The sequence below is a fragment of the Ictalurus furcatus genome, chromosome 16, assembly GCF_023375685.1.
Source record: "Ictalurus furcatus strain D&B chromosome 16, Billie_1.0, whole genome shotgun sequence".
Lineage (NCBI taxonomy): Eukaryota > Metazoa > Chordata > Actinopteri > Siluriformes > Ictaluridae > Ictalurus > Ictalurus furcatus.
In genome coordinates, this window is record NC_071270.1 from 22,202,287 (window position 1) to 22,213,919 (window position 11,633).

At 33.3% G+C, this 11,633-nt stretch overlaps 1 protein-coding gene across 1 annotated transcript; it reads left to right on the plus strand.

Annotated features, from left to right (window-relative positions):
• The first annotated feature begins 5,095 nt into the window (after positions 1 to 5,095).
• LOC128620613 (mucin-2) lies at positions 5,096 to 11,625 on the plus strand. The gene is made up of 10 exons (XM_053645819.1): positions 5,096 to 5,118; positions 6,856 to 7,518; positions 7,757 to 7,866; positions 8,003 to 8,067; positions 8,329 to 8,465; positions 8,587 to 8,757; positions 10,095 to 10,292; positions 10,426 to 10,590; positions 11,003 to 11,181; positions 11,284 to 11,625. Exons 2-10 carry the CDS (start codon positions 6,993 to 6,995, stop codon positions 11,461 to 11,463), a joined length of 1,731 nt encoding a protein of 576 aa, XP_053501794.1. The 5' UTR covers positions 5,096 to 5,118; positions 6,856 to 6,992; the 3' UTR covers positions 11,464 to 11,625.
• Positions 11,626 to 11,633: the final 8 nt, after the last annotated feature.

Consider the following 11,633-nt stretch of genomic DNA (forward strand, 5'->3'; position numbering starts at 1 on the left):
CGCAGTCACAATGTGTCAGAGATTATACGATCCAAATCCAGTAAAGTCATACACAGCATTTCAGAGATTACTTTCATACGATATTTAATGACATTAACCACAAATATTTACTTGAAATTTTTATAAAAAGAATGGTTAATCCCCTGATAACCACTTCTTTCCAATTAATGTCTGTTTACACGATATCTCAGAAGGGATCAAATGAATTGTATTTAAAGATAATTTAAACCTATATATGAAAAAACATTCTTAAAATCACAGCATTGTGCTAAGAAATCCTCACCTCATCATGATTTTCTGTTCCACAGTGTGCAGTTTGAATGGTACTGAATATCAGTGCAGGTGTGAGGATCAGTATTTCTGGCCATGTGAAAAGTGCAAACTATATGGGTCTTGTAATTATGTCACCAATTCCTCTTGTGACTGCATCAACGCTCTTCCATATGATGGACACTTCTGCCAACCAATCAATGAGCTAACGAGTATGTATGATATGCAACACGAATAATAATCATTTAAGAATAATACCCTTTCAGTACTTCATTAACATATAATTGTCACTTTTAAATGGCAAATGTGTCCGCCGCCCTGGCAACATTGATATCTCACATGTTCAATCCAATAAGAAAAACTGACCCAATTACAAAAAAAACCCACAACAGTGCCGAATGAAAGAAATAGCACAAACGCTCTAGATATTTAACTTCATAAACACTCAAACATGTTTGATGATAAATACTCTCATGACAAAGTTTTCTAAGTTACAGTGGGTTAAATAAACTGTATTTATTAGTCCATTTTTTAATCGTGGCATTTTGCTCTTTACAGATAACTCTATATGTCCACCTGACCTACCCCCAGGTAAACTACCTCAATAACTACCACAAGATGTGCAAATTCAGACCAGCATTACTTTACTTCCATGCTGTATAATCATATAGTAAATTTTAGTGGAATTTCTTTTCACCTTTCCCTCAGGTGAATATGTGATTGAGATTGAGATTGATGCAATAGATGTAACAATCCTGAATCAACTGAGGGACATTTTACAGACACACAGTTTACCTACAATAAATAGTGACATCAGTGTCACTGACGTTAACATCACTACAGGTAACTGACCTTTCAGTTTCTGATAAATCTCACACTCACAATGTGTCAGAGATTATACGATCCAAATCCAGTAAAGTCATACACAGCATTTCAGAGATTGCTTTCATATGAAATTTAATGACATTAACCACAAATATTTACTTGAAATTTTTATAAAAAGAATGGTTAATCCCCTGATAACCACTTCTTTCCAATTAATGTCTGTTTACACAATATCTCAGAAGGAATCAAATGAATTGTATTTAAAGATAATTTAAACCTATATATGAAAAACTATTCTTAAAATCACAGCATTGTTCTAAGAAATCCTCACCTCATCATGATTTTCTGTTCCACAGTGTGCAGTTTGAATGGTACTGAATATCAGTGCAGGTGTGAAGATCAGTATTTCTGGCCATGTGAAAAGTGTAAACTATATGGGTCTTGTGGCAACATCACCAATTCCTCATGTGGCGGCATCAACATAATTCCATATGATGGACACTTCTGCCAACCAATCAGTGAGCTGATGAGTATGTATGATATGTAACATGAATAATAATCATTTAAGACTGATGCCCTTTCAATACTTCATTATGATATATTGTATATAATTCATAATTGTCACTTTTAAATGGCAAATGTGTCCGCCGCCCTGGCAAAATTGATATTTCACATATTCAATCCAATAAGAAAAACTGACCCAATTACAAAAAAAAAAAAACAACAACAACAAAAAAACACCACACACACTATAATTCCGAATGAAAGAAATAGCACACATGCTCTAGATATTTAACTTCAGAAGCACTCAAACACATTACGCACACAAACATGTTTGATGATAAATACTCTTATGACGAAGTTTTCTAAGTTACAGTGGGTTAAATAAACTGTATTTATTAGTCCGTTTTTTACTCATGGCATTTTGCTCTTTACAGATAACTCTATATGTCCACCTGACCTACCCCCAGGTAAACTACCTCAATAACTACCACAAGATGTGCAAATTCAGACCAGCGTTACTTTACTTACATGCTGTATAATCATATAGAAAATTTTAGTGGAATTTCTTTTCACCTTTCCCTCAGGTGAATATCTGATTGAGATTGAGATTGATGCAATAGATGTAACAATCCTGAGTCAACTGATGGACATTTTACAGACACACAGTTTACCTACAATAAATAGTGACATCAGTGTCACTGACGTTAACATCACTACAGGTAACTGACCTTTCAGTTTCTGATGAATCTCACACTCACAATGTGTCAGAGATTATACGATCCAAATCCAGTAAAGTCATACACAGCATTTCAGAGATTGCTTTCATATGAAATTTAATGACATTAACCACAAATATTTACTTGAAATTTTTATAAAAAGAGGGGTTAATCCCCTGATAACCACTTTTTTCCAATTAATGTCTGTTTACATGACATCTCAGAAGGAATCAAATAAATTGTATTTAAAGATAATTTAAACCTATATATAAAAAAACATTCTTAAAATCACAGCATTGTTCTGAGAAATCCTCACCTCATCATGATTTTCTGTTCCACAGTGTGCAGTTTGAATGGTACTGAATATCAGTGCAGGTGTGAGGATCAGTATTTCTGGCCATGTGAAAAGTGCAAACTACATGGGTCTTGTGGTTACGTCACCAATTCCTCTTGTGACTGTATCAACGCTCTTCCATATAATGGACACTTCTGCCAACCAATCAGTGAGCTGACGAGTATGTATGATATGTAACACAAAAAAATAAGCAAGCCTGATTGAAGATCATTTATTACTTTATTAGTATACAATGATAGCTATTATCTGGCAAATTCATGGTACTCATAGAAGTTTTGTTTGATAGATATTCAGATGCTTTAGATATTTAACTCTACTCCATATCTCACCAAACAACATGTTTGAAGCTAAAGTTCTTATGATAATTCTTTCTACGTAAAGAGTTGTTGGAACTATTTATTAGTACTTTTATTGACGGCACTGCTTTATTTCATAGATAACTCTACATGTCCAATGGAAACACGCACAGGTAAAACTACCCCAATAACTACCATAAGACGTGCAACTTCTGACTAGTGTTACTTATTATTATTATTATTATTATTGTTATTATTATTATTATTGTTGTTGTTGTTGTAGTTGTTGTTGTTGATGTTGTTGTTGAATTTTTTCCCATTTGATTATGTAATACATTTATGTGGAATTTCTTTTCATTTTTCTCTCAGCTGAATACCTAATTGAGATTGAAATTAGCGCAGTGGATGTAACAGTCTTGAATCAACTGAGGAACATTTTGAAGACTCTCAGTTTACCTACAATAAATAGTAACATCAATATCACTGAAATTAACATCACTACAGGTAACTGACCTTTCAGTTTCTGCTGAGTCTTGCAGTCACAATGTGTCAGAGATTATATGATCCAACCTCCAATAAAGTCATACACAGCATTTCAGAAATGGCTTTCATGAAAATGGCTTTCATGTGATCTGCAATGAACTTAACCTGAAATATTTACTGGAAATTTTATGCAATGAGTGTAAGAGCCATTTATGGCTTTCTTTAAGTTTGTTTAATTTTTGACCACTGGGTGGCGTCCTAAGAAATAAACCATGCTGTAAAGTTCTAGACAGAAACAGGTGTGGAGTTGATGAGGAAGTGAAAAGTGCTTAGACAGGAAAACATGTGAAAGTGTAACGCGTGTGCCAGTGGGAATTTAGAAATTAGAAAATGTTTGTGTTTATTTATTGACTTTGCAGTATGTAATACCTGCTCACAAACCCAATGCCCAGACAATAAATAGACTGTCATATCCCAAACTACCAAAGGTATGTAATTTGTGGTTATTGAGGGAAGTTCTGCTTGTGGTCAAGGTAACATTCTGTAGCCACCAACTCACCACAGTGACTTATTGTTTTGTAAAAATGTCACTACATTAAGTCAAAATACTTTTGACTTCCTTGCCAAATACATGTGCCACTTCCTGTCTAGAACCTAAAATTTATTTAGTTATTTATTAGGCTGACACCCAGTTTCACAATATTAAACAAATGCAAAGAAAGCCAAAAATAGGTCATACAATGAGGTAAACCCACATGTTATATTTAGATTACTGATAACCATTTTTTAAATTAATAGCTACTCACACAATATCTAAAAACAATCAAATAAATTGTATTTATTTTCATTTAGATTAATCTATATATATATATATATATATATATATATATATATATATATATATATATATATATATATATATATTTTACTTATTTATAATTATTTCTTTAAATGACAGCACTGTTTTAACAAATCCTCACCTCATCATGATGTTTTTTCTGTTCCACAGTGTGCAGTTTGAATGGTACTGAATATCAGTGCAGGTGTGAGGACCATTATTTCTGGCCATGTGAAAAGTGCAAACTATATGGGTCTTGTAATTATGTCACCAGTTCCTCTTGTGGCTGCATCAATGCTATTCCAAATGATGGACACTTCTGCCAACCAATCAATGAGCTGACTCGTGCGTATGATATGTATCATGAAAAATACTTTCTCTCAATACTTTCTTTCGTATACCCTGAACAGTTTTTCCTGCCAAATGCATGGTATTTTTAGTTGTTTAATTTGATTGTAGTGAATATTTAGATGCTTTAGAGTGGGTGAAATAAATTGTCTTTATTAGTATTTTTAATGAAAGTACTACATGATACAATAGGTTCTAAAGCTCTAAACTAAGAGGCTTAGTTTGATAGCAAGTTGGCGATACAATATTTGTCCAGTTGAAGATAAAAGGCCCAACAGTGAAGAATGAGAGCAACATTAGTTATGCTTTAGATGTTTCATTCTATACAGCACTCAAGATCTTTAAAGCTAAATTTCTTATGACAGTTCTCTAAGTTAGCAAGGGTTAAATAAACTGATAAACTTTATTTAAAATATATATATATTTAATTGTACTGTTGTTTTTATTTTATAGACAACTCTATATGTCAAGCTGTAACCACAGGTAAGATCCCACCTGCTTTCCCTTACATAGAATTTCCTTTTTTTTTTTTTTTTTTTTTTTTTTTAATTCAAGCAGTGTTTTGTGATGGTGTTTGACACATTATATTGACATTATTTTATAGCAGTTAATCAGCAGTTAAAGAGATACCTCATTTGCATGTTGTGTTTATAAGGCACAGTATATTTATCATTGCAATTTCATTGAACCATTATTAATATAAAATCATATTTAGGTGTCTAGGTGTCACAATTAAGCCTCTCAATTAAAAACAGTATTTTCTTTCTGCATTCTTGTACACATGCAGACACACACACACACACACACACACACACACACACACACACACACACACACTTGTCCTCAAAAGTGTTTGACCCCCTTAATTTGTTGGAATAACAAATATTAAATACACATTCTTCCTGTTTTTCAAAGTGAAAATGAAAGTATTTCAAAGAAAATTAAAAACGAAAATATGCGGCTTGCATAAGTATTCCATCCCCCAAGTTTCTGGAAGGTGCAGATGAAAGATACTGTCTTAATGAGCACACAATCAACTTATAATTGGCCTTCACCTGTGAAATATTAAAACACCTCTCATTTCCTGAAAAACAACCACCTCAGTTAAACTGAAGAGACTGTCAGTCTGAAGGAAAGAAGTGAAAATGAAGACTAAATAGCATTCTAAGGAAGTTAAAAATAAGATAATAGAATTTCATAACTTGGGAATAGAGTCATATCTAAGACATTGGACATCCAAGTAAGCACTGTTGGATCAATAGTGAGGCAGTGGAAGTTGCATCACACCATCCACGCACTAGCTAGACAAGGCCTGTTCTCAAAACCCAGCACAAAAACAAGAAGAGCATGAGACTGAACATGAACGCATGAGAGTGATCCAGTGACGTGTTTTTTGTGTGATTAGACCAAGATCAAGCCATACCACAAATGCAGTGAATTATGGTGGTGGCAGCATCATGCTCTGGGGATGCTTTTCATTCTCAGAACCTGGGCTTCTTGTCAAAATTGAAGGGAGAATTGATAGAGTAAAACCAGGGGGATATCACAAGAGAACCTGCTTCAGTTTGCTAAAAATCAAACAAAACAAACTAAAAAAAACCCCTAAAAAATCTTGGGAGTAACTTCACCTTTCAGCAGGACAATAGTCCCAAACACAAGGCCACAGCATTGCAAGAATGGTTAAAACAAAAAAGTGAATGTTATACAATGGCCAAGTCAAAGTCCAGATCTGAATCCCATTGACAACCTGTGGCACTGTTGAAGACAAGTGGAAGACAAGTGGAAATCTGAAAATTGTAGTCAACAAACAACATCCAACCAACATGTAGAACCTGGAGCAAATCTGCCAGGAAGAATGGGTGAAACTGTGTACAAAGCTGGTAGGAACTTACCCACAACAGACTTAAAGACTTATTGCACTGAAAGGTGGTTTCACCAAGTCCTAGTCTGAATGGGTTAAATACTTATGCAAGCAGCATGTTTCAGTTTTTTTTTTTCATTATTATTTTTTTAAGTATCTGCTGACAAATAGTGAATTTTGACTTTGAAAATATACCTTAAGACCATATTGGTTTACTGGATAATACTGGTAATAGTAGTACTGGTAATACTGCATGTACTGGATGTGGTAATATTGGACTATAAGACAAATTATTTTTTAATGAACTTAACATGCCTGTTTATGAGTTTTCAAATCATGAATTTTTTTTCCTACCACAGCACCACCTCTATTGACCACAACACAATCCACAACAACCAACAGAACTACTGCAACACCATCTATACAAACCACGACCACCTCAACTACTGCATCATCCATACAAACAACAACCACCTCAACTACTGCAACACCATCTATGCAAACCACAACCACCTCAACTACTGCAACACCATCTACACAAACCACAACCACCTCAACTACTGCAACACCATCCATACAAACCACAACCAACAGAACTACTGCAACACCATCTACACAAACCACAACCACCTCAACTACTGCAACACCATCTATACAAACCACAACCACCTCAACTACTGCAACACCATCTATACAAACCACAACCACCTCAACTACTGCAACACCATCTACACAAACCACAACCACCTCAACTACTGCAACACCATCTATACAAACCACAACAACCTCAACTACTGCAACACCATCTACACAAACCACAACCACCTCAACTACTGCAACACCATCTATACAAACCACAACCACCTCAACTACTGCAACACCATCTATACAAACCACAACCACCTCAACTACTGCAACACCATCTATACAAACCACAACCACCTCAACTACTGCAACACCATCTATACAAACCACAACCACCTCAACTACTGCAATACCATCTATACAAACCACAACTGCAGGTATGTTTTAATCCTTGTTCTTTTCCTTTATATAGCTAATATAATTTTAATTTATGTGTTTTTTTTCCAATGACAAACATACTGCACAAAAGGGTTTATATCACTTTGAATATGTATGAATTTTGACTGTGATTATTTTACTTTCATTTTATTTATTGATCATCCTCCAAGGTTTGAGGGTTAGATAATATTGTTTTCTTTTGTGTTTTACTTTTTCAATTATTATTTTTTTCCACAGACACCAAAGTATTAAGCTTCTCACTGACAATAAATGAAGAATTTGATTTTGCACTCATTGACCAGAGCAGTGAAAAATACAAAACATATAAACAAAAAATTTCAAGTTCAGTAAGTACTATTATTATTATTATTATTATTATTATTATTATTATTATTATTAAAAGTAGTAGTAGTAGAGTTGTGGCATATACTTCCACTCTAATCTAAAACTAAATATGACATACCGGGCACATTTCCCCCTTAGATTGATAAGAGCTACAGGACTCTACCTAGCTACCAGCCCAATTCTGCAACAGTGACTGCTTTCAGGTAGTGTTATTTATTGTAACCCAGCATAATAATATTTTAGACCTGTCTATTCTGCATTGTTCAGATTTTGAAAAATCAGTCCTAATCTCAATCTTATTTAAATGAATTAAATCAATAATTAAATACTGACAGTAAACAATACCAATGAATGATCTGGATTATAATCTGTAGTTTTATTAATTGAAAACCTGAGTGGTTGTAAAATTTTACTCAACATTTCAAGAACTAATGTCTTCAGTGATGTTCTGTGTTTTTCAACAGGCCTGGCAGTGTGATTACAGACTTTACTATCAATACAACAAATGCTACCCTTAATTTGGCATCAGCAAACCAAGACCTTGCTAGTAGTCTCCGTTTACAGGGATTCGATGTGAGCGATACTGCATTCGTCCAAAGTGGTAGGGGCTTGTTAACTATATACAATTTATTACAAGTTAGTATTAATAATGTATGTGTCTATGACTATGCAGAGCTCTTGAAAAAACAAACTTTAGAGATGTACTTGGCTCTTTATTTCAGTGAAAGATGGACTATATGGAAGTAGTGGCAATATATATCCTGGGACAAATCTCACACTGACCTGCAATCCTCCAGTAAATAATGGCATAAAATGGACCCTGGATGGGAAACCCATCGTAAACAATTCAAATAATATCCATCAACTCGATAATGTCACCCCCGATGACAGTGGTAAGTCACAAATAATTCTGTTAGATCAGCATATTACAGTGGTCATGACAAATACTTTCATGAATAGTGTACATTGATGAATGAATTTACTGTATTTTATAAAGATTGCTAAAAAACATAAAAATATAATGAGATATGTAAGGGATAATCCATAATAAATGTTTGCAGTGCAAAATTTGACTAAAAAGATAAAAATAACGGTTCATTTTCGTTAGTTATTTTATATAGAGCCCTAGAATTCCATCCGCTCTAAATCAACAGATAAAGTAGTGAGATAAGATTACATTTACATGAATGAATTATAGTAAACAGGTAGAGAGAGAGAGAGAGAGAGAGAGAGAGAGAGAGAGAGAGAGATAGATTGTGTGTGTGTGTGTGTGTGAATTGACTGTGTCTGTGTGGAATCTCTACTAATAAAGAAAATGTGAGTTTAACTGGATGTTACTTTGGTTACATTTGTTTATAGGCAGGGCATTAATTTAGAACAGTGATTAAACTGACTGGACCTACCTGTGGTATATACGGTTTTAACGCACACCTTCCAGCATCGAGTATTCAGACATTATTATTATTATTATTATTATTATTATTATTATAACAACAACAACAATAATAATGTAGCACTTGTGTCCTTTATGTTCTCTGGAAAAAATATTTCCAGGGTTTGGAGTAATTAAGAATTAATACTGTGCAGCCAGCTTTCAAAGAAATCCACTCAATTGTTTCTCAGCACAAAATATGGTTAGCATATAGTACATTATACTATATACACTACAGTATATGCTAAACATATACAAAGATGCCTTAAAAATAATGAAGTTATATATTTTACATAAAAAATACTATAAATAGCAGTAAATAGTTATAAATTAAACAAAGTCAATATTTGGTGTGACAACATTTGCTTAAAAAAACATCAATAGTCTCAGGTACAATTTGTGCAGTTTCATAAAGGAAATTGTCTGGTAAGTTTTACTGACTTGAAAAATCTGCCACAGTTCTTCTGGAGACTTTGATTATTGCACTTTTTGAACTTAAGAAACGTATTGTTTCTTTTTGTTGCATGCAGACTTCATTACGTTTTGCTTTGAAAAGTGATCTATTACATAAGATGTTTCTTTCTTTAATGACATACAAACATTTTTCTATAATATTTCATTTGTTGTTGAAAAGAGTAATGTGTGGAAATCTAAAAAAAAGCACCTATGACAAAATTTGTACTAAAAAATTGGGTTCCAAAGACTTTTGTACAGTGCTCTCTCTATATCTCTATCTCTCTATCTATATACATATATTCTATTTTTAGATTATTATTAATTTCTTCTCTGCTTTCTCAGGTCTATATGCATGCACAACTACAGTAAACTCAATGCCCTATGTTATCTGGCAAATCATTACAATTCAACCATACCCCAATATCGAAGTGAGCACTAACAAAGTTGTACAATGTGAGGATACAACAATCCCACTGCAGTGTTGTGTACAGGAGATGTATCAAGTGGAGTGGAACATATCTTGCACCTCACCTTCAACAGGTAACACACACAGCTTTTATACGTGATGTGGGAGGTCATGAATCCAAAAACTAATAAGTAACAATGCTTTGATTATTGAATAATTATAGCATGCCTTGTGTTTTACATATTTTTTTTTTTTTGTGCTGCACAGGCTCACCGGCAGGCTGCATATTATGTGACTATACAATTAAACAAAATGATTGCCAGACTGCTGAACAAGAAAAACATGTCACATGCAAACTCAAAAATCCCATCAATGGAACTACAACTCAAAGTTACAACTCAAAGAGCATCACAATAAGTGTATCAAACAAAGGTGAATAATCATTCATTTTTATTTACATTTCTCCCCAAATCTATAACAAACCTAGGAATGTCAGAGCACCTCATGTAGGATGGTAATAAAAATAAAAATAGCTAAATAATAATTATTATTACTAATTATTATTATTAGTATTACAAATAAGTAATATCTCAATATGTGACAACCATTTCTGATCAAGTGTTCATTTCAAATATAAATAAATAAATAAAGTTTATTTAAAAAAATAAGGTTAATTATACCTTTTCAGGATGTAAAGTCAATTATACATTCAATTATTCATTCAATTATACTTTATACAATTTTGATTTAAAATAGCCAGGGAAAACCTTTCACAGTATGGACCTGCCAAACTATGGAACTATGGAACTGAAATTTACTCATGTCTCATGTCTATTGTTTTTAGCATTTATCTGCTCAGATAGTATATTTGGAGCTGGAAATCTGGGAGACGTACAAAAAGGCGACTGTAATAAAGAAATGGTTGGCTATCAAGTAGCTCTGTGTAATTCATCAAACCTCTGGCAACCCATAGAAGACTACTGTGTCCTGCGTATCTTTGCAACTTTAAAAGATGAAGCTGAGGCAAATTGACTTTGTTTTTACTTCCATGAAGGATAACATTAGTTATGTGATTTTTGTTTGCTCCTTCATAATTATTATTATTATTATTTTTTTTTTTTGTAGAATTTACAGGTTGGAAACCTCCAACAATTTATGGCCAACGTCAGCAATAATGCTATATTACAGATTCAAAACATCACTGATTCTCCAGCTACCATATTAACAATTGTAGAAATACTGAAAATCATTTCTAGTTTCTCACAAACAATTTTAATCAATCAACCCGTCATGACGGTAAGTTAATTTTTTAAAATAAATATGATTGTATTTAGTCTATATGCTATTTGATGTACATTGTAAACGCCCAAGTGGGAATAGCTTTAACAATGACTATCAGGTTGTATAATTTGTAATAAAAGCAGCATTTCATGTTATGTAGCTATTTTACAGTTACAATTTCTTTTGCAACTCCT